At 52.2% G+C, this 25,985-nt stretch overlaps 1 protein-coding gene across 1 annotated transcript; it reads right to left on the reverse strand.

Annotated features, from left to right (window-relative positions):
- Positions 1-735: 735 nt before the first annotated feature.
- Positions 736-25,233, reverse strand: MYO1F (myosin IF; the record flags this gene model as incomplete). The annotated part of the gene is made up of 28 exons (XM_081091306.1): positions 736-1,401; positions 2,071-2,240; positions 2,324-2,519; positions 3,123-3,206; positions 3,541-3,689; positions 3,869-4,015; positions 4,385-4,530; positions 5,131-5,300; positions 5,395-5,509; positions 11,420-11,564; positions 11,660-11,758; positions 12,216-12,322; positions 13,735-13,816; positions 16,072-16,157; positions 17,277-17,444; positions 17,924-18,010; positions 19,514-19,600; positions 19,694-19,774; positions 20,372-20,568; positions 20,815-20,947; positions 21,160-21,294; positions 21,409-21,540; positions 23,563-23,652; positions 23,758-23,845; positions 24,238-24,332; positions 24,415-24,504; positions 24,981-25,118; positions 25,210-25,233. 28 exons carry the CDS (start codon positions 25,231-25,233, stop codon positions 1,325-1,327), a joined length of 3,318 nt encoding a protein of 1,105 aa, XP_080947432.1. The 3' UTR covers positions 736-1,324.
- Between the last annotated feature and the right edge of the window lie 752 nt (positions 25,234-25,985).

Genomic DNA, 25,985 nt, shown 5'->3' on the forward strand with positions numbered 1-25,985 from the left:
GATCCCCCCTCCCCCCCCCCACGCCCCCAGCTACACTCAGCTTCCCCAGGTAGGTGCAGAAGAGAGAGGGTGCAGATCCTACAAAAGGCTCAACTGGCCAGTCATCCCCTGTCCCTTCTCTGGCTCAGTCCTGACCCCACCAGTCTCCCAGGCTGGCTGCTCTTTGAGGGGCTGAGCACAGAAAAGGTGTCCATCTAGAAAGCCAGGCTCCTTAGGCTGAGACCATGGCAGAACTCCCAGCTGGTTCCAGCTGTGCCTGTAAGGTCTCAATGGCTCAGATTTCAGCATGGGTTTGCAGACAGCTGGGGAGACCAGTTGCCAGATAACCCCTTCACCTGTGACCATAAGTGCAGAAAGTCAGGGCCCTGGAATGTCAGAACCTTCCAGACCACGGGTAAATGAGGGCTAAGAAGGCACAAACATGGGGGGGGGGTGGGGGGTAGGGACCAGGGGTGGCCCAGGGTGGACTGTGGGGCCTCTTTCCTTCCTCAGGGTCCAGTCAAGTCCTAGATGGGTTTGAGGACTGCAGATTCAGATCTGACAGAACCAACCAGACCATTTTTTGAAGGAAAACTGGGATACAATTTCTGGCAGCTGGCAAGTAGACAAGCTCAAACTTTTTAAGGCTTGGCTCTGTGGAATCTTGGGCAAGTGACTCAACCTCTGAGCCTTCATGTTTCCACCTGTAAAATGGTGATTTGCTGCTCCTATGTCACAGGTTTCTTTTCTTTTTTTAATATATTTTATTGATTTTTTACAGAGAGGAAGGGAGAGGGACAGAGAGTTAGAAACATTGATGAGAGAGAAACATAGAGCAGCTGCCTCCTGCACACCCTACTGGGTATGTGCCCGCAGCCAAGGTACATGCCCTTGATTGGACTCGAACCTGGGACCCTATCCACTGACCTAAACACGTTAGGGCATATGTCACAGGTTTCAAGAAGTTTGGCGCTCAGTCTGTTCATACTTCTATCCGGCAAACATTTATTGCCTCGGTGGAGAAGGAGGGAGGTCACACTTGTGAAGGCCTCTCCACTTTTCCCCATGCTTTGCTGCTAGGATACGACTCATTTCATACTCACAAGGCAGCTAGGAGGTAGGCTCTGCTGCTAGCCCTATGTGACACACTAGGAAACGGGTGTGACACGGGAGGCCAGGGCCCAGGGGTGGCTGCAGTGATGATCCTCAGACCCACCCAGAGCCTGGGCTGGGCTGGAGGCCACAGGACTGGACCTTTTGGCTAATGCGGCTAAGAGAAAGGAGACCTCCTGCCAGCAGGGCCTGGCTCCCTGGCAGGGGGAGGACAGAATCCTGGGCCCCCCTCTCAGATCTTCTCCACGTAGTTTCCAGGGAAGAGGCCCTCCTGGCCATGCAGCCGGCCTTTCCACCAGCCTGAGGAGTCTGTGGGATAGAAGAAAGTATGAGGCACCACCCACCCCACCCCAGAGGAAGCCCTCATGTTGGCTCAGTCTGTCTTACTCATTTCCACTGGCCTGGCATAAGGCAGAGGCTGAAAACAGAGTGATGGAAGGGAGGGAGGGAGGGACACATACATGATTTTTCCTTGTCACTGGCTCACATTTCATCATTTTCTAGAGCATTCACTTGTACTCTTCCCACAGGCCCCTCCCCATAGTCTCTATGCTGGACCCAAGAATGACCTCAACGGGGCTGCCCCACCCACTTACAGAGGGTGCTGTTGAGTCCCAGGCTCCTCTGGGGGGCAGCCCAGGGGCTTACTAGTAAGTTAGGAGGTGGCCTGTCTGGACGGCCCATTTCCTACTCACACGGGGTCTCTGAGGTTCTGCTAGCCCTATGTTTGATCAGTAACAAAAATGAGGCTGGAGTGCTACATGTGATGCAGTGAGACCAGGCTCCCAGGTGGCTTAGGAGGTGATCTCCACCCAACGCCTCTAGCTTATGCAGCCACTGGCTCAGAAGAGGGTAACTCTAGCCGGGCCTGGAAGCTAGCTGGCCCTTCTGTTCTCCCATTGGCCGATATGCAGTAATGGAGGCTGCCTGGCTGTGTCAGGGTTCCGACCCCTCCCACCTCTGTCCCAGCACACATACCTTCCATGAGGATCTCGATAACCTCATTCACGTTGAAGCTCAGCTCATCCACGTCTTGGCCCACATACTGATACAGTGCCCGGCACCGCGGGCCATGTGTCCGTGGCTGGGGCTTGGGTCGGCCCACACCAGGCACCGGTCGCTGCCCCACGCTGCGCTTCCTCTGCATGCTGTGGGCACAGGGGTGTCCATCACAGCCCTCGATACTCCCCTGCCTACCCACCTCTCGGGGCTGCCCCTCCACCACACCTACCCGGCCACACCCTCGTCAGGCACATTGAGGAATTCTGTGTTGTGCTCGGAGGGGGGCCGTGCCCGGGGGCGCCTGCTGGCCCGCTGGCCTGAGGGTGGAGGGCCCCGGGGAGGCCTCTGAGAGCCCCCTCCAGATGTGATCTCCAGGGGCAGAGGGCCTCCTCTGGCGGAGGGGGGTACCCCGTTTCGGTCCAGACCTGTGGTGGGAACAAGGATGGAGGCATTTATTAGGATGCTCTGGGAGGATGTGGGGAGGATTTGTCTCCAAGTTCCCAGTCTGAGGGAGGAGGCAGCCACACTCAATCCGGTATGGTGACTGGGCAGAGGGAGGGACCCAGGGGCCAGGTGGGACGAGAGAGGTCCTGCAGGGGTAAGACTGCCACCCCCCCCCCCCCCCCCTTGCAGGAGGGCTCTTTGGGGTGGGTCTTGGAAGATGAATAGGAACTCAAGTGTAGTGGGAATTTGGGAGACAGGCAGAGCAAACAGCTCCAGCAAAGGCCTGGAGGTAAGAGCAAATTTGGTAAGTTGGTAAAAATAAGATGTAGCTTGTATGACAGGAGTGTAAGAGGAGAGGAGAGGAGAGGTCAGTGGTTATAGCAGGTGTCAGATTCCGGAGGGCTTTGAGTACCAAACTAAGCTTAGCTTTTATTATGCGGGAGATGGGGCGCTATGGAGGGTTCTGGATAGAGAAGTAGAGCGTTATCACTCTGCTTGTTAGATAGCGCGGACAGGCAGTCTGGCTCAGGTTATGGAGCCCACAAGCAGCAGGGGAAGACCCTTAGTGGGGGGCACCTCCTCACCCCTGGGGCGCCCGGGCGCCGCCCGAGAAGGGCCCGGGGCCGATCTTCGGGGTCTTCCCTGGGCCACTCCTTTCCGTGTGGGCTCTGGAAGGGAAGGGGAAGGATGTGGGCGTTTGCGCGGCGGCCCCGCCCACAAGCCCGGTCTCTTCTGGCTCTGCCCCGAGCCCGCTCCAGAGCTCCGCACTGTGATTGGCCTCTCTTCTCCAGGACCCACCCATTCCAGGGCTCACAGGCTGCCTCTTTGGCCACGCCCCCTCCTTATCTCTCGCCCAATCATTGGTCTCCTCTTAGTCTTTCCCTCTCCTCCATGGCCCGCCCTCACCCTTGGCAGCCTCACTGGCTCCGCCCTCCCAGCCTTGATTGGTCCCTTGCTGGCCTCGCCATTTTGGCTACGCCCCCCGCTTCTGCGCAGACTCACTGGAGCTTTTGGGTAGCCCATCACCCACGCTGATGGCGAGGGCCCTGCCGCTAGCTTTGAGCGCCGCCACGTCGCCGGAGCCACGCGAGAAAGTGACGCTGCGCGTGCCACCTCCGCCCCAGCCCTCCTTCTTCACCCGGAACTGTAGTCTGTGGGGGAGAGGAGGAAGCTGTATGGGCGCCGCCTCCCGAGTAGGAGGACCTCCCCATCCCATCCTTGTCCGGCGGGCACCCGTGGGTGGCGGAGCAGTTGAGCTGGTCCGCGGGCTGGGAGGGGGTGCTGGGCCCAGACTAGCGCCAGGATGCGGTGGTGGTGGGGAGGGCCATACGTGTCGCTGAAGGTGAGGGGCAGGGGTCTCCGTGCTGCCTCCTCGAAGCGCTTGCACAGGAGGCTGACAAACTCCGTCTTGAAGATGCTTTCCAGGAAGCTGTCGGCCGCTTCTTCTTGGAGGATGAAGAAGTCGTCTTGCCGCGTGCTGGGGAGGGCAGGAGGAAAGGCCGGTGGTAGTGATGGGTGAGGGTGGTAGAAGGAGTGACTGTGAGATGCAGCCGGGAGGGGTCAGGTAAGAGGCAAGTGAGGAGTTAACAGGTGGGGGAAACGGGAAAGGGAGGGAGCAGGAGACGGTGGTAATAGAGAAGGGCCAGGTAAGGAGTCAGGGGAGGGGGCAGGTGCAAGGGGCAAATAAGGATCATGAATGTGGGGGCAAGGTGACATGTGGGGCCAAGAGAGGCTTATATGTATAGCAGCAGGTAAAACGGTCAGGGTTACAGATGGGGCAGCAAGTATGAGGACAGCTGAGGGCGACAAGAGAGTGACTGTGGGGCAGGTGGACTCCTGGCCTCACCTGAGGGAAACTCCCCGCAGAGCCTGGATCTCCAGCTTCTTCTTCAGGACCTCACGCACCTGGCCCTTCTCGGGTCCCTTCTTCACCTTCTCCCGCCCAATCATGTACACACATCTGGGCGTCAGGATCAAGTCCCTCTTGATGGGCTGTGAGGATGCAGTACCATAGAGGCTGATGGCAGGGGCCTGGGGCATGGGATCAATTCCAGGCAGAGGGTGGTTCTGGTAGGTCGGGTGAAGGTGTCCCTTCATGTGAAGGTATATGAGTGGTTATATAATAAATAAGAGGTTAAGGAAGGCTATATTGGCTAGAAGGGGGTGTCTGAAAAGGTACAGGATAGGTAAAGGTATACTTGCTGGACACGTGTACCCAGGTCAGGTAAGAGTAGCTGTGCACAGGTGTCTAGGCTAGGTGAAGGTGTGTCTAATTGACAGGTCTATTTAGACTGAGTGAGTGTGTGTACCTAATAGATAGATGTTTCCAGGATAAGTGAGAATGTTCTGTGGTCAGGGCTTCTGGGTAAGGTAAGTGTGTAATTGTGGACAGATGTATCTGGCCAGGTGAAGACACATCTGATGGATAGGTGTGTTTGGGCTACATAAGGGCATATTTGATGGATAGATGTATCTATGTTAGTTGAGCATATACCTGTGGGCAGGTGTGCCCAGCCAGGTGAGGGTGTACCTCTGATGGGGGTGCCAGGCTGGAACCAGGGTTCTGGACATACCCACTTGCTAGTGCCTCACCTTGAAGCGGCGGTCGTACTTAGTGACCGAGTCAGCGAAGTCCACACGCTCCCTCTTGCCCAGGAACTGACGCAGCTCTGGCCGCTCCTCCAGCCCCAGGTAGTCTCCAACAAAGTTCCGATTGATGCTATTTCGTCTCCGCTCCTTCTTGTTCAGCAGGATGTTGGAAGCTGTGGGAACACAGGGTGTGGGGGCAGAGGTTGTGGCTTGGCTCTTCCAGGTACATCTGTTTGCACCCTCTGCCTTCCACCTGCAGCCTCTTACCTTCCTCTCGCATCTCCTCATACTTCCGGATTGCCACATGGCTCCGCCAGGCCTTCTGGATAGTGCGGGCAAAGCCATCAAACTTGCGCTCTCGCATCTCTTCTAGAAGAAAGAGCTGGGCGGGATGGAGGGGTGGTGGGTCCTAGTGTCTCCCCAGGGCCACAGTCTCCAGTTCTCTTGAGCCCACCCCACCCACATGCTCTTGCTCAGGGGCCCTGCCATATCACACTGTGGTCAAAATGTTCTTCCTCCACACGATGTGACCCAGGATTCCCTCCCAATATGTGGTACAAGCCTCTGCATTAAATTATAACTGGCTTGCCTGGTTGGGGTCAGATCCCAGCTCTGCCTGCTATAGCTGTGTGGTTTTGCCAGGAATGGTATAACATCATGTTATCCCACACTACTAATTACGCTATGTTATGCCTTTCATGTGAGGTGCACCTCAACTTCAGAGGTGTTAGGAATGTGAATCAATGTGCCTTTTAGAAGAACAGTACTGTAAACATGGACATCTCATGGCGGGCGACTGTGGTTGTGCAGTGTGTGACCTGCACAGCCATGCATGGCAGTCCGGGATAGACATCTTGTGCAGAAAGCAGACTTTCGGGTGTTATTTTTAGTCCTCATCTGATGATATGTTTATTGATTTTTATTTATTTTTAAAAAATATATTTTATTGAAATTTTACAGAGAGGAAGGGAGAGGGATAGAGAGTTAGAAACATCCATGAGAGAGAAACATCAATCAGCTGCCTCCTGCACACCCCCCACTGGGGATGTGCCCGCAACCCAGGTACATGCCCTTGACCGGAATCGAACCCGGGACCTTTCAGTCTGCAGGCCGACGCTCTATCCACTGAGCCAAACTGGTTAGGGCTGTTTATTGATTTTTAGAGAGAGAAGAAGGGTCAGAGAAAGAGAGAAACGTCGATGTGAGAGAGAAACATCGATTGGTTGCCTCATGCAACCCGGCCTCCAACCAACTGAACCACCTAGTCGGGGCCAGACTTTTGAGTTTTAAGGGTCTTGGTCCAGAGAGTGCTTAGAAAATAAACTATATTTGACCAAAGCATAGTGGAAATGCCATGAAAGATATCTTAAAAAAAAAAAAAATAACGGGTGAGCATATCAAGGAGAGGAACCCACTGGATGTGAAGAGTTATAAATCTATAGTAATAAGAACAGTGGGTGCTGGTCAAGGACTAGAACTATCAATTGGAATAGGACAGGTGGTTGGGAAACATCCTAATTCAAACATACATTTAGTGATAAAAGAGATAGCATTGACATCAGTGAAGATGGGAAATACTGAAGATGAAATTGGGCTTTATAAAAATAATTAACCCTTCACTCAGGACGATTTCTCAAATACACAAATACCCATCACTGCTCAAAGCCTGGCTACCCACTTTGCTGGCCAAGGTGGTTGATGTATCCCAGAAACTCCAGGCTTTCCTGCAAGGACTAAAAGGATGATTCTACAGATACCTGGTCCAAATGCACTTTAAAAATATACCTTGCAGGATGTGTGTAGCCGTGGGTGTTTATATAAGGTTTGGAGTCTTCTCACAAGGAAGAAAAACCAACATTGCAGTTTTGTGTGTGTATTCTTTTGTTCCTCTAATATTCTATGGTTGGTGGGTCTGTGTACAAAGTGTGTCTGAGTAATGCCTCGTGTAGGTTGTCTGGAGGGCAGGAAGGTGCATTAATTCTCTGGTTTGCTGAGGGGGACAGGAATGAATAATGGGAGGCCAGCCTGTAGAACTGTGAGTGAGCCAGTCAAACAGGAACCCCCTTCCCTTTAGCAATTTAGTAAGATGGGACAAGTGATTTCTGCCCAATAAAGAGAATTTGTTTTCAGTTTGGGAAATGAGCCTTCCTGTCTACAGAGTTCAAAATGTATCTCCTCTGTGCTGCGGAGGGCAAGTACAGGTGTGCGAAGGGGCTGGGACAGGATTCAAGTCGAAGCTTCTCCTGTTGGGCTGGGTTGAATAGGGTCTTCCCCAAAATTCATGTCCACCCAGAACCTGAGAATGTGATCTCATCTGGAAAGAGGGTCTTCGCAGATGTAATCATGTTAAAATGAGATCACACTGGAGCAGGGTGGGCCCCAAATCCAATGTGACTGGTGTCCTTATACGGAAAGGGAAGGCCATGTGATGACAGGCAGAGATGGCAGATGCATCTATAAACCTAGGAAGGCCAGGGATCTCTGTCAGCCACCAAGTTAGGGGGAGGCAAGCAAGGATTCTTCCCTGGAATCTTGAGAGGAAGCGTGGCCCTGTGGCACCTTGATTTTGGATTTCTAGCCTCCAGAAATGTGAGAAAATAAGTTTATTTTGGGTTAAACCATCAAGTTTGTGGTGCTTGGTTACAGCAGCCACGGGAAACTAATACACCTGGGATGATGGAGAGTGAAGGCCAACAGGTGTATAACATGTCCAAGGATAATTTGTGTCCATGTTTACAAGAAACAATCCAATTCAGAATTATCTCACTTGAATGCATTTGTGGTTGAAAGAAGCTCCAACTCCATTTGGTTCACTTAATTTCTTGATCAGCTTTTTAAAAAAAGTATATATTTTTACTGGTATTGATTTCAGAGAGGAAGGGAGAAGGAGAGAGATAGAAACATCAATGATGAGAGAGAATCATTGATTGGCAGCCTCCTGCAGGCCCCCTACTGGAGGGAATCAAGCCCGCAGCCAGGGCCTGTGCCCTAGACCTGAATCGAACCTGGAACCCTTTAGTCTGCAGGCCAATGTTCTCTCCACTGAACCATACCAGCTAGGGCCACACACTGGGGATTGAGTCTGCAACCCAGGTAGGTGCCCTGACCCGGAGTCAAACTGACCTGGTTCATAGGTTCACGCTCAACCACTGAGCCATGCCGGCTGGGCCCTTGATCATTTTTTTAAATATATATTTTATTGATGTTTTACAGAGAGGAAGGGAGAGAGAGTTAAAAACATCGATGAGAGAGAAACATCAATCAGCTGCCTCCTGCACACCCCCTACTGGGGATGTGCCTGCAACCAAGGTACATGCCCTTGACCGGAATTGAACCTGGGACTCTTTAGTCCGCAGGCCGAAGCTCTATCCACTGAGCCAAACTAGTCAGGGCTTGATCAGTTTTTGATATAGCGTAGTCAAACTGTTTTAATGCTCCCCTCCTCCCCCATTTTCATTTCACTAAAATTATTCTCATTAGGATAATTTTTATTTCCTGTGCAAATTACCAGTCTTTTCTTTCCACTATAAAAAATTCCCACTAAGGCCGAAACCGGTTTGGCTCAGTGGATGGAGCGTCGGCCTGCGGACTGAAAGGTCCCAGGTTCGATTCCGGTCAAGGGCATGTACCTGGGTTGCGGGCACATCCCCAGTGGGAGGTGTGCAGGAGGCAGCTGATCAATGTTTCTCTCTCATCGATGTTTCTAACTCTCTATCCCTCTCCCTTCCTCTCTGTGAAAAATCAATAAAATATATTTTAAAAAAAAATTCCCACTAAGCTTTTACCTTTGTAAATTTTATCATTCACATTGCAGTCTCAAAATGTGCAGGCCGCAGTTTTCGTCAAAATTTGATTTTACCTTCTATAGTCTTAGTGCTAGCTTTATTTTGTCTATCTTTTGCAGTATCTATATTATGTTTCTTTCAGAGTCAGATTTTACAATCTGCCAGTAACAGGCAAGATAGATTCTCTTTCTTTCCCACCCATCCTCCTATTTTTCTTCCCCTCCCTCTCTCCATTTTTTTCTTATCGGTTACAAATTGAATTGTTTCAGGTATAGTTTTAGCCATAGACAAATTTGGTTTGTGATAAGTTTCTGTTAGTAACAATATTGACTTTGAATGAGATTCCAGACTTTTTATTTTTTTGGAGCAAAGTGCATCCATAGGGAAAAGCTCTAGGAGGTAGGTGTGGACAAATTCGGCGACAAAATTTCCCAGCCTCCCAAGACAGACGGTTTTCGTCTGTGAAATCTCAGTGTCCACCCCTCTGTGTTGTTTGGATTGGTGAGAGAGCAGTTACCTTTAAGTACTGTAACTTCAAGGGAATCATTTCAACAGTCTCCTGGTTGTCTCCAGGTGCCAGCAGAGCAGATGCCAGGGGGCACCTGGCTGGCCCTGCCCTGGCCCTAAATACCCAGCAAACCTTTCCTTGCTGTTTCAGCTTATCCCAGACTGGGAACCTAGGGTTTCACCTGAGAATCTGGTGAACTAGTTAAGCTCATTGAGATGGTCATCTCCCTGTTTGCTTTCCAACCTCACATAGAAACAGGGCCCAGGCAAGCCCTTCGGGGATTCCTTGCCCTGTTTATGTTGATTTTTTTTTAAAAACTGCCCCCTGCCCTAACTGGTTTGGCTCGGTGGATAGAGCGTCGGCCTGTGGACCAAAGGGTCCCAGGTTTGATTCTGGTCAAGGGCATGTACCTTTGGTTGCAGGCTCCTTCCCAGCCTGGGCCATAGTTGGGTTGTGTGCAGGAGGCAACCAAAACACATTGATGTTTCTCTGTCTTTCCCTCTCTCTTTTACTCTCCCTAAAAACCAATGGCAAAATATCCTCGGGTGATCTCACTCATTTGTGGATTATAGAGAACAACACAGACTGATGAAAAGGGACAGACCCAAAGACTGAGAAACAGCGATCAGGCTATCAATCCCCAGAAGGAAAGTAGGGGAGAGCGGGGATAAGGGGAAGAGATCAACCGAAGGACTTGTATACATGGATATAAGCCAAACCAATGGACATGGACAACAGGGGGATGGGAGCATGAGTTGCGGGGTGGGGGGGGGAGGTTGGGGGTTAATGGGGGGGATGAGGACACATTTGTAATACCTTAACTAATAATAAAAAAAAAATAAAAAAAACCCCAAAAACTTCCCTCTTGCCCTGACTGGCTTGCTCAATGGTTAGAGCACCAGCCCATGGATTGAAGGGTCACGGGTTCGATTTCTAGTCAAGGCCATGTACCTCAGTTGCAGGTTCCCCGCCCCAGTAGGAGTTCATGCCAGAGGTAACTTGTCTCTCACATCTCATCGATGTTTCTCTCCCCCCTCCTCCCTCCCTCTCATTCTCTCCAGAAATCAATGGAAAAACTATCCTTAGATGAGGATTAAAAAACTCCAGCTTTATTGAGATATAATTGTCATATAACACTCTGAAAGTTTAAAAGTGTACATGACTTGATTTGATACACTTCTATATTGCAAAATGATGACCATATAGGTCAGCTAACACATCCATCACCTCCCATAGTTACCATTTCTTTTGTGTGGTGAGAACATTGAAGATCTCTCTTAGCAACTGTCAGCTGTATAATACAGCATTGTTCACTCTTGTCACTGTGCTGTACATGACTCCCCAGGACACATTCCTCATCGTTGCTGTGTTTGCTTTCCCTGCACTCAGAGGCAGCATAAAGTGGGTGGTGCTTCCAGCCTTTGGATAAAAGGCTCAGAGCTGATGTAGCTCACTGGAGGGATTGTTCCTATGTTGGAGAATGTGCAATGAGGTTTGTCTTTGATGTATCAGGACCCGAGGCTAGTTTTGGATAAGAAAAATGCCACTTTGACATGAATCTCAGGCTCAGGGACCTGATGTGTTCATGAATGAAGGAGTGAAGGAAGAAAAGAAGATGGGGGAAGGAAAAAAAAGAAAGAAGAAAGGAAACGAGACAAAGGACATTCTGGATAAGCCATGCATCCTTATTCTTTACAGGCACCCATGTGTTTCTCTACCTGCTTCCTGGCCACCAAGGACTATCCAGCTAATTTAGGTTTTTCTGATCACCTACTACATGCCAGGCACTGTGCATTGGATTTTCTGTTCTGTCTAATCCTCAGCCCAGTCCTGCACGGCAGCTTTTACTCTCCCCACTTTCCAAATGGGGAAACTGAGGCTTGGAAGGGCGAGGAAACATGTTCAAGATCACACAGTGGCCTGAAGAGCAGGACGTGAGCCTATGCAAGTGATCCAGGTGTCTTGTCTGTCTGTCTGTCTCTCTCACACACACACTTACTGACTCAGGGTTCTTGACGAAGACCTTGGTGCTCCCCATCTGGTACTGGTCCTGTTCCATGTTGACTGCACGCAGCAGGTGCTGGACGCCCTGACGCTCGTCCCCACGCCACCGTGGCCATGTCTGGGGGGTCAGAATGGCGTACCTGGTGGCAGAAGGTTTGGGAGGGTTTGAGCAGGTGGCTCAGCTGGTGGTTATTCTGCAGGTGGTGGTTAGGGCTGGGAATGGTGGGCACCTCACCTCTGCAGGAACTTGGCGAACTGGCGGCGATAGGCAAAGCCTGCCCTGCGTACCCTGATGTTCTCCTTCAGGCCCAGGTACTCAACTTGGTGCTTGACCCTGGAGGGAAGGCAGCCTGAGTCCCCTGGTGGGGGCCTCCCCAGTCCTAGGGTGGGGGTATCTGCTGGAGGCAGTATGGGGGCTGAGGTATGGGGAGGGAAGTTCACCGCTGGTCCCAGCGAATCAGTTCTGTGGAGGGGGGGGGGGGGGCTGGGTTCTGGGATGAGGGGTCTGTGTTGGCTCTGTGGCCAGTCACTTCTAGAGTGGGGTCTAGGGACTGTGCTAGTCTCTGGGTCATCCTCCAGTCAGTCTGGGGCTGTCCCTGGGGTCATTGGGGGTCTTGGTCTTTTCTAGGTGTAGCCCCGAGGCGCTGAGGGACTTTGCAGTGGTCCTAGAGGTCAGCCTGGGTTAATCCTGTGATGTCATGCAACCCCAGAAGGGTTCCGGAGGAAGGGTCATTTTTGGGGATAGGCAGTGTGGATTGGTCAAGACGGTAGCCAGACCAGGCTGGGGTCACCTGCTCTCCTCCCAGTCATGGGGCCTCTTGGTCTCGTTGGGTTTGATGCAGCGGATATAGTGGGGTGTGCACTTCTTCAATGTGGCCACCAGGTCATTGGCTTGTTTCTGAGGCAGAGGAGAAGGCAGGGAGTGGTGCACAGATAGGCCCCTCTGGCCCCTTTCTCCTCCCACCCTGGAAATAGACCCAGGAGACAGACACACTGTGTGTGGACAGGGACTGGCCAGTGTTTGTTGATGGAGTACTAAGTCCTTGGGGAAAACATGTCCCTCAGTACATCCCTGCCTATCCTCCGGAGACCAGTACTTTGGAGGTAGGGAATCCTGTGTATGTGCCTGAGACATCAGCCTTGGTTGTGCCTTTTAGTCCCTCCGTGGAGACTAGAAAGGAAATTGTTCCAGGTGTGGGGACTGGCGGGAGCAGCAGGAGACCCTGGTGTTGATCATGGCTCTGCTGTGTGATCTGGGCCAGTGACTGCACCTCTCCGAGCCTTGGTCTCCCCATCTGCCAGGTGGGACTAGTCCCACATGTGTAAAGTATCCTGTACTTGCTACCAGCATTGACAAGTGCTCAATACATGGTTATTAAATATTACTATGCTGCGCTGGCTGGTTTGGCTCAGTGGATAGAGCGTCAGCCTGTGGACGGAAGGGTCCCGGGTTTGATTCCAGTCAAGGGCACATGCCTGGGTTGCAGGCTTGATCCCCAGTAGTGGGTGTGCAAGAGACAGCCAATCAATGATTCTCTCTCATCATTGATGTTTCTGTTTCTCTGTACTCCCCCTTCCTCTCTGAAATCGATAAAAACATATTTAAAAAAATATTACTAGGCGGACACACCCATGTTCATAGCAGCACTGTTCACCATAGCTAAAAGGTAGAAACAATCCAAGTGTCCATCAACAGAGGAATGGATAAGAAAAAGCAGTATATCCACACAATGGGATATTATTCTGCTTTAAAAAGGTAGGAAATTCTGACCTACAACATGGATGTGCCTTAAGGACATTAAGCTCAGTGAAATAAGCCAGTCACAAAAGGATGAATACTGTGTGATTCCACTCATAGGAAATCCTTAGAGGAGTCAGATCCATAGAGACAGAAGTAGATGGTGGGTGCCAGGGGCTGGGGGAGCGGGAAGAGGAGTAAGTGTTTAATGGGGACAGAGTTTCAGTTTGAGAAGACGAGGAAGTTTTGGAGATGATGGTGGGAGTGGTTGCACAACAATGTAAATGTACTTGATGCCACTGAACTGTATGTACACTTAATGGCTAAGATGGTATATATATGTTATGTATGTTTTATCACAATTTTTTAAAAGTGGCAAATGATCAAAAGATTAAAAAAAAAATTTAAGTGATGGTTCACTTCTGGATTTAGGGTGTTAAGGAGGGGCCATTGAGGAAGCTGGCCCAAGCCCCGAACCCCAGAGCTGGAAGAAGACTCTGCTGGTCAGAGAGTGCCAGAGGCGGGGGGAGGGTCCGCATGCCCAGCTCCTCCTGGCCTGCCCTCAGGCTCACCTTGATCTTGGAGCCGGCAGTGCTGGGGCGGCCCTTCTTGTCGACGTCCAGCTTCTCGGGGAAGAGCATCCGGAGGAAGGCGCTGGGCAAGGAGAGAGGGGTTGGAGGCACACCTGGACCTTGGTCTGCATCTCCCAGGAGTGGGCTGTTTAGGGGCCTGAGACCCAGAGGACGTTCTGAAAGGTGTAGCTCTTGCTGAGTGTGGAGGGTGAGATGTTGAGAATCAGAGGGTTGGTTTTGTTTTGTTGGTTCCTTGATTATTTATTTGCTCTGTTATTTCTTCCACGACCACACAGGACTTGGTGTAGCAAGTAAAGCAGAAAGAAGTTAAATGAAGTAGGAAAATACATCCAGTGATGCAGCATCTTGGGCAGCAGGAGCAGGACCCCTCATGGCAACCATGTTACACACACAGGGTTGCATGTAGGGTGTAACCATGTTTGTGACTGTCAGAGGTGGACACAACCTAAGTGTCCACCAGCAGGGGTCAGTTAAATACACTCTGGTACATCAGGCTCCCTCTCTCATCTTCTCAGCGAGGTCTTCTCTGACCACAGAATGAGTGGACTGCTTAATAAATACCGAGTATATCTCCCTCTCCCTTCCTCTCTGAAATCAATAAAATATATATATATATATATATATATATATATATATATATATATTTAAAAATTATATTTGTAGCTTGAATTCTATTAGATGTGGAATGTATTGGACAGCACTGCTCTAGAGCAGCAATTTTCTTTTTTAGTTTATTTTTTATATATTTTTATTGATTTCAGAGAGGAAGGGAGAGGGAGAGAGAGAACTAGAAACATTAATGAATGAGAGAAAATCATTGATCGACTGCCTCCTGCACGCCCCCGACTGGGGGTCAAACCCACAACCCGGGCATGTGCCCTTGACTGGAATCGAACCCAGGACCCTTCAGTCCGCAGGCTGACGCTCTCCACTGAGCCAAACCGGCCAGGGCTAGAGCAGCGATTTTCAACTGGTGTGCTGCCAGAGACGTTAAAACACGCACTACCTAACTAGCCAGGAGCACTGATCTCTTTTCCTTTAGATCAGTAGCTCCCAACCTGTGGGTCGCGACCCCTTTGGCAGTCGAATGACCTTTTCACAGGGTCGTTCAGATATTTACATCACATATCAGGTACTTACATTATGATTCATAACAGTAGCAACATTACAGTTATGAAGTAGCAATGAAAATAATTTTATGGTTGGGTCACAACATGAGGAACTATTTAAAGAGCCAGAAGCCTGAGCACCACTGCCTTAGATTGTCAAATTAAAAAATGACAACCACTTGCCCTGGCCGGTTTGGTTCAGTGGATAAAGCGTCGGCCTGCAGACTGAAGGGTCCCGGGTTCAATTCCGGTCAAGGGCACATGCCCGGATTGCAGGCTCGATCCCCAGTGGGGGCCATGCAGGAGGCAGCGGATCAATGATTCTCTCTCATTCATTGATGTTTCTAACTCTCTCTCCCTCTCCCTCTCTGAAATCAATAAAAATATACTTAAAAAAAATGACAACTACCAACACAGCAATAGCTGTCCAGTGTGAATGAATCAAAAGTATACCTTATTTTTGTCAGATTGGCAAAAAATGTTTTTTTTTTTTGGTGTGGCACAGAATTTTAGTAATCAGTTTATGTGTGCCATGAGATGAAAAGGTTGAAAAGTGGCTGCTGTAGACCAATGAATCTTAAACTCTGACTTGTATATGGGTCCGGGCTGGCGGGTGAGGGTAAGAGTCTTCGTAATAAAATCCAGATTTTGGTTCCATCTGCCTGGGGTCGAGCCTGGGATTCTGCATTTGTAGCCAGCTCAGACGAGGCCCAGGTGGCTTGCGGGAACCACTTTCAGCCCTTTCAGAACCACTGTCTGTGCTAGATTCTATTTGCCTTTTTTCCTAGTTCAATCTGTTGGCTCAATGACAGCAGCTGACTTGTGTCATCCATCCTTGCAAGTTCAAATGGTGCCTGGTCCACAGCAGAGCTGAACACAATTTTGAGGCATAAAAAGCCAAAAGATGGTACCCGGCATGCTACTGTGGTCAGGGAGATAGGTCCATCTGAGTTAGTACAGAAAAACACAGGGTGCGGTATATCCTCACTGCATGGAAAGGGAAGCTGTCGGCACCAATGCTTGAGTTTGCAGAGGGAGCGCTGGAAGGGTTACTGTTGAGTCAGAACCAGCCACTGGAAATGCTATCCTGGCCGCACAACCCCCCCTGGCAAAGTCTGTGGCGTGATGGAAGCTCTGGGGAAGATGGGGTGGTCCCCGGGCCTCCCCCATCTGCAGGGGTGGGTTCTGCCCAGATGTCCCCACTTACTGCTCACTGGTCTGCATCAGCTCTATGAGGTCGGAGAAGAGAACATCTCGGTTCCTCTCACAAAAGCCGCTGACGTTATAGGAGACCTGGAGGGAGGTGGCATGGGGGTGTGAGGGGCCGAAGCCAGGGTAGTAGGGGGGCTACAGCCCAGGTGGTCATGGGGTGAGAGAATGAGGGTAGTAGCTATGGTTCAAAAGCGGGGGTGTGGAGGCAGCAGCATAGGCCTGGGGTCTCTGGGCATCTGATATTCAAGTTGAAATTGGAGGGTGGGAGCTGCAGTCTGGGTTAGAGGTGAGGGGAGGAGATGGTATAGGCCAGAGTTGGGGATGGGTAGGCTGCAGCCTGGGCAGAAGGTCCCTGGGGTGGGGTGCTACTCCTTAATTTAGAGTTAAAAGGTCAGAGCATCTGTGTCGTGGCCAATTGAGGGTATGGGAGGCTGTGTCAGGGGCAAGTTACAGGCGTGGCTGAAGATCCTAGTGGATTGCAGCCAGGCTTGTGGGCTGCCATCTAAGGTGAAGGCTCTTCGTGCTGGTTGTGGCTATTCCCTGGCTCAGGGGACACAGGAACTCCAGCTCATTTTAGGGACTGGTGGGCTGTAGCAAGCTGACCACAGAATGGAGGCTGTCTCTGCCCATGTTAAGGTCAGTGGGAGAGTCTGCAGTCCTGTCAACTGGGGAGGGAGAGCGTGGCCAGGGTGGGAGGCCAGTGGATTACTATGGCCTTGGGGAGGGGCCTGTCGGGGGGCTCAAGCCCATTGTGGAGGGTGGTGGCTTGCATTGTGGGCCTGGGGTCTCCAGGTTGGGGTCAGAAGATTGTAGGCTGTGTCCTGGATCATGGATTAGTGGGTCTTACCATTTAGATTGGGGCCTGGGGGTCTGCTGCCCAATATAGGGTCATTTGAGGGAGTTTCTGTCTTGTAAGGAGGAGCTGTCCTGCTAGTAGGGGGGCTGTGGCCTTGATCAGGGGCCAGTGAGTTTCTGCAGTTCTGACTGAAGGCCAATTTCTGGGGATCAGTGAATGGGCATCTGTGTTTCTGGTCCTTTGGTAAGGCTGGAGAAGGGGGTGGGTAGCCCTGGATGGGGGAACCCAGGAGCTCCTGTTAGGAGGTTGAGAGGCTGCAGCCTTGACACCCAGGGTCTGAGGAGGTACCACTGGGGGCCACTGGGGCAGTGGGGTGGGGGAAGGCAGGGGGAGGCAGGTCGCACCTTGCCAGCGTAGTGGTGGATGACGAAGCCGGCACTCCAGCTGTTGAAGTGCTCGTGGGTACCCACGGCCACCTGCAGCTTCTGCTGTAGCGTCTGGTCGGCGCCACCGCCTGTGGCGTGCATGGTGGCACACACGTCGTCCAGGACACTCATGATGCCTGGGGGGCTCTGTGGTCATGGGGAGGTGGCAGTCGCTCAGTCTCGCCCTACTCTGCCCAAATCCCACTACAGGGACTTCCCTGGGGGTGCTTTCCAAATATAAGAGCAAAAGGTGGTGGTGGGGCACAAATCTGTGTGTGGGGCTGCTGTGGAAGCTCCCTGGGGTGCAGGATGGGGTGAGGGGCCCCATAAGAGATCCATGCCTTGTCACCTTTCCCAAATGGGGGTGTCTGGTGGGAGACCTGTCCCTGAGCACACTGACCCCTCTGTCCCTGGGCAGGCTGCCTGGGGGAAAGTTTGTTGAGTGGATAAGTCAAAGGGGAGCCGGTGGGCAGAATGAATGGGTGAGGTGGTTGATGGGATGTGTCAGTTGTGCTCCAGGGTAAAGAGGGGCCTGTGGGGACCATTACCCCCTCCCTGCTCTCTCAGGTCTCCTAAGCTCAGCTCTGGGGCTCATTGAGACCCCCTAAAGCTGGCCTGGCTCTTACCAGCTTGTTTTCAATGAGGTCACAGACGATTTTGTTGTTGAAGTACTGAATGGGGGTCCAGCGGATGCCCTCCTGGACATACTCCTCCTGGTGGTGGCAAAGGGGGCAGGGATGGGGTTGAGTGTCTGGACAAAGCTGTGCATTTCTAGAATGTATGCTCAAGGATGGGTGAAGAAAGTGGGTGCTCTGCCACCCTCTTTCTCTTCAACAAGGTGGCTGAACAGCCTCCCCAGCAGATGCAGAAATGCAGATCTTTGTGAAGACGCTGAATAGCAAGACTATTACCCTCGACTTCTCACCCAGTGACACCAGTTAGAATCTCAAAGTGAAAATTCAAGATAAGAAGGGCATCCTGCCTGACTAGCAGCGTCTGGTTTTTGTGGCCAAAGGGCTAGAGGATGGCCGCACTCTCAGACTGCAGTAACCAGGCCGTTGGTGCGTCCTCTGCAGGGCTGCATCATGGAGCCCTCCCTCCGCCAGCTTGCCCAGAACTACGACCGACTGCCTGCGACAAGATGATCTGCAAACGCATTCCACCGACCTGCACCCCTCATTGTCAACTGCTGCAAGAAGTGGGGCCACACCAGCAACCTGTGCCCCAAGAAGGAGGTTCAATAGGGCCCTCCACCACCTCCTTGCCCACAGGGCAACCTCTTGCCTGAACTTTGGCCACTGGGCCTCGATACAGTTTCCTTTTTGTTGAAAAAAAAGAAAAGAAAAAAAATGGGGCAGGTACTCCCTCCAAATTTCCCCTACATTCTCATCATTTAGGACTGCCTCCCATAACCAAGCCCATTGCCCTTGTGTGGAGCAGGCCGCAAGTGTCAGCCCTGGCAGCCCTCCATCAGAGAAAGGAGCTGGTGGAGAAATACCCAGCTCCCTTGCCCCTTAGAGTGCCGAGCCTGAGGTCTGCTCTGTAAAGCTGCCTGGGGTCCAGGAGAAGTGAGCCCAGTTGCCCGAGTGGAACCTGCTCATTAACACACCTTACCGGGGCTTAAAAAAAACCCTCTCTTGCCTCGGCCAGAGCGTCATCCTGTGCATTGGACGGTTTCAGGTTTGATACCCAGTCAGGGCATGTACTTAGGTTGTGGGTTTGATCCCTGGTCTGGGCTTGTGGGAGGCAACCAATCAGTGCATCTCTCTCACATTTATGTTTCTCTCTCTTTTTTCCTTCTTCCCCCTCTGAAACGAATTTAAAAAAAAAAAATCTCTCACTGCCTCACTCCTTTCCTGGCCTTTGCCCTGAAGGCTTGTGTGAGGCTCTGCTTCTGCGGATGGGTAGAATGAAAACATCAGGGATTTTTGTTTGTTCTGTTCATGGTGGCCTCCCTGGTACTGTAGACAGAGCCTGGCATGCAGTAGGTGCTCAATAACTAATTGTTGAAGGAATGAACGAAGAGGTTATTCCCCAGCACTTCTCAAAGCTTTAGAGGCGGGAAACCTCTCCCGAGAAAAATCTCAAGGTGGAGCCGAGGGGCCAGTAGAGAGATGGAAATAGAGGACCGGGTGTCTCCTGGGTGTTCAGTGACTGTCACGGTCCTGCCTCCAGCAGTGTCCCCTGTTCCCGGCCCGCTGGCTGCTCCTGCTCACCTGCTCAGCCTTCAGGGTGAGTTCGATAAAGATCTGCTGTAGCTTCTCATTGACAAAGTTGATGCAAAATTGCTCAAAGCCGTTTTTCTGCGAGGGAGGAAGAGTGTTTTCTTCAGTGGGCCGGCAACGGACGCCCAGGGTCACTGGGACAGGGTGTGTGACTGGGAGCAGAGACCGTACCTGGAAGATCTCGAAGCCGTAGATGTCAAGCACGCCAATACTGTACTCTTCCTGGGGCTTCTGCATAGCACGGTTGATGGCCTGTGATGCGGGCAGGGACAGGAGGTGAGTGCCAGCCTGCCGCTCTCTTGTTAGGCTCTTAGTCATGTCACCGATTTTTCTCCTGCCTCCCCCAGCTCTGTGCATACCCCCATTAGTCACCCCTATGAGGAACCCAGGTGTTAGAGCATCGGGTTCCTGCCTTGGGCGCTGGCTCTGCCCCTTAAAAACTCTGCCTTCTCATCTTTAAAATGGGTGAATAATAACAACTATTTTATGGTTTTTTTCAAAGACAAAGTACATGTAAAACAGTTACAAAAGTAAAGGGCACACCCTAGGTGTTGTGTAATGTGAGCTACTGCTGTCATCCTTCGTTACCTTGACACATCCATCCCCGTCGTCCCCCACCAGTCCACCACTTGGTCCTCCAGACAGCCCTCCTCTTGGCTCCCAATTGCACCTACCTGTCACTGCAGCCCCTCTCCCAGCCCAGGCCTGAGCTCCATGCCACAGCCAGAGGGAGCCCCGCAGTCTTCCAGATGGCCACCACCTGGCCCTGCTGCTGTGTCCCACGGCAGGGAATCGGGGGTTGTGATAGTCCAGCCTGCCTCTCCCACCCCTGGACCCCGCCACACTTGCCTCCACGAGGAAGTCAAAGAGACGGGAGTACAGCCCCTTGGCTAGAGCATCGCGGGTGTAAGCTGCCTGTTCCACGTTCAGGGTCACATCGATGGACTCGCTGCGCCCACCCCAGCGGCTGTCCATCTTGCGGCTGGTCAGCTTCTCTTGTAGCCGCCCACTGTCGATGCCCAGCAGGTAGGCAGGAAAGGCCAGGACTGCCGGGCAGGAGGTAGGGGGCAGCTGGTCAGGCCCTGTCTCTTTCAATGCTTCTGTTTCTCTCTCTTTTGCCCAGTGACACTGAAATTATCCTCATGGGTTCCCACACCCCCTGGGGCCCAAAGTAGGAGGATGTATTCTCTCTCTCTCTCTCTCTCTCTCTCTCTCACACACACACACACACACACACACACACACACACACACACACGCCTGCTCCGCACCCTCCCCGGCACCCAAACTCACGGTCCACACTCTCTACCCTGGCGTAATTCCCGTCTTCACAGAAGCTGATGTTTCCCAAGTGCAAGATCCCCGCCACGAGCTGCAGGACCAGCTGCTGGACGTTGGGTGGGATCCCGATGACCTGCATGGCGCTCTGTGGGCATCAACAGAGAGCCTGTGCCACCAATCCCGACCTCCACCCTGTCCCCTGGGTCACAGCATGGACCCAGGACACCTGGATCCCTGTTTTACCTCTTTCACCTGCTCGCGGTGTGACCTTGAGCAAGTCCCACCCACCTCTGGGTCTCAGTTTCCTGACTTGTAACATAAGAGGTTGACAGGGTTGGAGTGGCAGCTGGTGCTCACCACGGTCTCACTGAAGTCGCTCCTGTCATCGGTGCCGTCCACCTTGTAGGTGTCCGATTGGTTGAGGTAGTAATAGTAGTCGGGGGTCATGAGCCCCAGGTTCTGCCGCTGTTCCTGGGAGGCTCCTTCCAGCAGCTGGAGGGTGAGTGACGCTCACGCACAGGACCTGCACAGGCCGTGTGGTCCCCCAGGCCTCACTGCCCTCCCTCTGTCACCCCCAGGCTCCAGGTGGGGCCCCCCTTCTTGCACCTGGTAGTAGATGTGGAAGTTCCTCTCGTTTTCATTCTGCGTGACCACGCGGGATTTCTCCAGCAGGAAGTTGGAGATCTTGCCCCCATCTGGCTCCCCGCCACGGCTGAACTGAATCTCAAAGTACTTGCCCTGAATGTGAGAGAACCCTGTCAGCCCCCCCACCCCCGCCCCAGCCTGGAGGTACAGGTGGGGGGAGGACGGGGCACGGGTCTTATGAGCCTGGCCTCTTTCCTCCTCCTACCCATGTGGCTTCAACTTGCTTTCCTCTCCCTGTCTCCCATGTATGCACTGCTTGTCTTTTCTACCAGCTCCTCTCCAGCCTTTGCTTAAGCCCTTCCTGGGCTAGGAACCCCTTCACTCCCTCTCTGATGATTCAAGCCACCACTCAGGGCATCTGCCCTGTGCCTGGCACATGGAAGTATCCCATTTATTGACCAGGTCCCAATTCCACAACACAGAGGCCTCAATGTCTCCATGGGATACTACTGGTCCCAATGATCCCGAATGTCTCCCACATCTTGTCCCTGAACCCAGAGCAAGGACCCCACATGACCCTTTTTTGGTGTCTGACACCATCTGGGCTCTTCTCTGGCCAGAGGTTGGAGGACAGACAAGCTCCATTACTTGTCCTTTCTGCCACCTCCACCTAATAGCAAAACAAATTACAGCATCGTACTGCACAAACACCTGTAGTATATGACTTATACTTATTCTATTGCACAATAAAAGTATCTACATATATATAAAAGCCCAGGGGCAGAACGGCAGAACAACCAGATCGACCAGATGACCGGTGGCTATGACATGCATTGCAGCAGCCAACCAGCCTGATCAGGGCTCCAGTTGCCACCCCCGCCTCCCCCCGCCAACCGCCCACAGCCCCTCCCTCCCGCCAGCCTGTCCTGATGGGCCCCCATCAGGGCCAGCCGGCCTGACCCCACCCGTGCACGAATTTGTGCACTGGGACTCTAGTATAAAATAAAATGTGCTTATACATTTTGAGATTTGTCCATGTTTTGTGGTGTATCAGTAATTGGAAAACAACACTGTGTGATTCCATTTAAATGAAGTTCTAGAACAGCTAAGATTGATCTATGGTGAAAAAAATCCAGGCAGTGGCTGCTTCTGGGCAGGGTGGAGTAGAAATCGACTAGAAAGGGACAAGAGGGAACTTCTGGAGCCACACGATGTCTGTATGTTGGTAGGGGTTTGGGTTGCACAGTGTATGCATTTTTCCAAATTTAGATTTATGTGTTTTGCTGCAAAGTTTACTTTAAAAGAAATAGAGAGCTGCATGCTGAAGTGTTTGGGGAAGGGGGAGGTATGGTGTCAGCAGCTTGCTTTATTGTGTGTTAAAAAGAAAAGGTGGATGGAGATACAATAAAGCAAATATAGTAAAATGTTAATGATATAGGAGATGGGCATACAGGTGTTCACTTTATTGTTCTTCCTACTTTCCTGTGTACTTGAAATTTTAACAATAAAATGTTGGGAAAATACTTAAAATATAATTACATTATATATATTAGAAAATAAAAATACAACTAATAATATTTTGGGAAATAATAATCTTATTAGTGTACGGAATTTATTAAGTCATTCCCACGTGTAAGCAGGCATTATAATGAAATTGTTGAGGTCTATGAGATGGATTTCAATATCATTCCCACATTATGGATGAGAAAACAGAGGAGGCTCAGGAGGGTACATTGGTTCTTTTCTTGTCCAGGCCACATCTCTACACAGTGACAGAACCAGGATCATAACCCAGATCTGTTGATCTAGTCTGTCTTCCATTAGGCCTAGCATAGCACCTGATGCAAAGCAGGAGCCTAAGGATCATTTCTTGAAAGAAGGATGAAGGAAGGAATAAATTGGACCTGAAATGGGACTAGGGACAGACGTGGCATAGTTGTAGACAGGGGAGAATTTTAGAATGCGACACAGACATGTCATGTTCTGCACATGGGGGACTCTTTTCCAATGGACAATAAGCAGGCGGTGCGTGTCCCATCCAGGAGCAGGTATTTCCTGTGATCTTGGGAATACAGGTAGAGGTGTGTGTGTGTGTGTGTGTGTGTGTGTGTGTGTGTGTGTGTGTGTGTTAGCGTGGAGGGCATGGCTGCTCCAAAAGCAGGGCTGTGAACTCACAAAACGACTGGAATTGTTGTTGCGCACGGTCTTGGCGTTGCCGAAGGCCTCGAGCAGCGGGTTGGACTGCAGGATGATGTCCTTCACATGCTGGGGGCAGAGGCAGGTGGGGGCGAGGTCAGGTCGAGGCAGGTGTGGAGGGATAACATACATGAGTGGGAGGGAGTCTGCCCCTTCTTTCTGTCTTTGCCTCACCTGGACCTTCTCGCCCCCGCCAGACACTTTGGAGATGTAGCCCATGATGTATTTGGCTGCCACCGTCTTCCCAGCTCCACTTTCTCCACTGGGGACGGGTGAGGCAAGGAATGGTCAGTGGCCAGGGGTAGGGGTAAGGGTGGGGAAAATGCCCTTTTTAGTGCCTGATTGTCCATCCATCCATCCATCCCCTACTGTCCTCAAGGGACTATTCCAGGCACTAGGGACACAATAATGAACAAGACAGATCCAAATCCCTGCCCTGCTGGAGCTGACATATAGAGAGGAAAGATGGACAGTAACAGAATGGATAAATAAAATATATCATGGGTTAGAGGTGTCAAGGAAAGGAAAGCAGGCGGGGGACAGAGAGGGACAGCAAGTTTCTGTTTGGATCAGGGTTCCAAGTAAATCTCCCTCCAGTGGTGATGCTGTTTGGGCGGGGCCTGGGCAGGAGAGTCTGGGGACCCCTTTCCATACCTGATGATGACACACTGGTTTTCACAGTCGATGAGCATGTTCCGATACATATTGTCGGTGAGGGCATAGATATGCGGGGGATTCTCATACTGGGCCTGCCGGGAAAGGCAGGTCTCAGCCCGGGGCTAGGAGCCAGGGCCCCGGGGACCGTGCCTCCCACCCCCGCCGTGGCCTCACCGCGCCCTGGTAGAGGTCGATCTCACGGTCAGTGAAGTAGGGCATCTGCTTGAAGGGATTTACAGAGATGAGCACGGAGCCGATGTAGGTCTGTGGGGTGGTTAAGGGCCATGCAGTGTCCTGGCATGCTTTGTCTCTCATGGACCCTGTCCCCTCAACCTGCCCCCCCCCTCCCCCGCTGGGCCTCCTAGGGCCCCACTGCTCCGAGGATGAGATGGAGATACTTAGATGGGTCCTTGGTCTCTTAGGAAAAAACAGAGCTGGGTCCAGGATGGGAGAAATGGGGTATGTTGTAGCTGAGCTACCCCAAGACAGAGAAGTGGGGTACACAGCCCCCCCAAGCAGAGCCCTGCTGTCACTCCGTCTGTCCCCTGTCCTATCACCCAGTGCTCTCGCTGCCCACCCCTCCCTCCATTCATTTGCTCAGGCATCTGTATGTCCCTTCCCTGCTGAACTCCCTCTGCCACCCTTCCCTGCGTCCAGCCACCACCATCCCACCTCCCTCGCCCCTCATCCTCCTGCTCCTCTGTCCCTTATTTGCCTGCCCCGCCCATGGCCCAGGGTACGAAGATGTAGTCATCCATGAAGCGCTTTCGGAGGTTGCCCACGATAGCATCCTCGGTGATCTGAGGCAGCAGCACCATGTCGTCCACGCCACTCTGTTTCACATTGTGGCTCTGCCAGTGGAAGCGTTCCTTGCTGCCCTAGGGGTGGAAGCAGTGGGGTGGGTGTGAGCTACTGCAAGGGGGCGTGTGGGAAGGTGGGGCTGGTGCTCAGCGCCCTCGCCTGGCTCACCTCGTGCCTCCCCTCCTGCCCCATCTCACACCAGGAGAGGTGGGCAAGGTCCAGTCCAGGCTCCCTCCCCCCAGGAGGAGGCAGGAAGAAGACAACTCCTCCTTCTCACATCCCTCTCAGCCTCCCTCTCCTCCCTTCCTCAAGCCCAGTCCTGTTTTCTCTGTGACATTCGACCTGCTCCCACCCCTTCCACCTCGAGATGGCCTTCTTCCTTCCACTTCACTCCTCCTCTCTCGTGGTCATGCCTACCAGCCCGTTCCTCTGAGATTTCTCAGAGCCATGTGCTCAGCTGCGACCTCTACCCTCTGTTCCAAGCTGTGACCCTGCCCCTCAGCTCCCACAGCCTTCCTGCCGCCCGCCACCAGCTTCTCCATCCTTAGTAAGTCTTCGCACCTTCCCAGGCCCCCACACTCTTTCTCATTTCCTCCCTCAGGTTTTCAACAGTTGACACCGTCCTTAGGCCCAAGGAGGAGACTCAGATACAGACTTCCCTCAAAAACCCTCCTCCAGGAAGCCTTCTGGGAATGTTTTCTACTTATAGCCCGATCGAGCTCACCAGTGCCTGAGGCACTTAGACACACGGGCTCTCTGAGGCCCACTCTGCCTCTGCTCAGTACGCCCTGCCGTGGAAACGTCTGGGAGACAGGCGCGAAGCTGGCACGGTGCTCCCCTGTCGCGTACACTCATGCTCCGGTAACATGTCCCTCCTCCGGAAGCCCCTCTCCCAGACCAGGGCTCCTGGAGGGCTGAAACTGGGACTGAGTCCTTTCTCAGCC

This window comes from Myotis nattereri (genome assembly GCF_964212035.1).
Source record: "Myotis nattereri genome assembly, chromosome: 5".
NCBI lineage: Eukaryota > Metazoa > Chordata > Mammalia > Chiroptera > Vespertilionidae > Myotis > Myotis nattereri.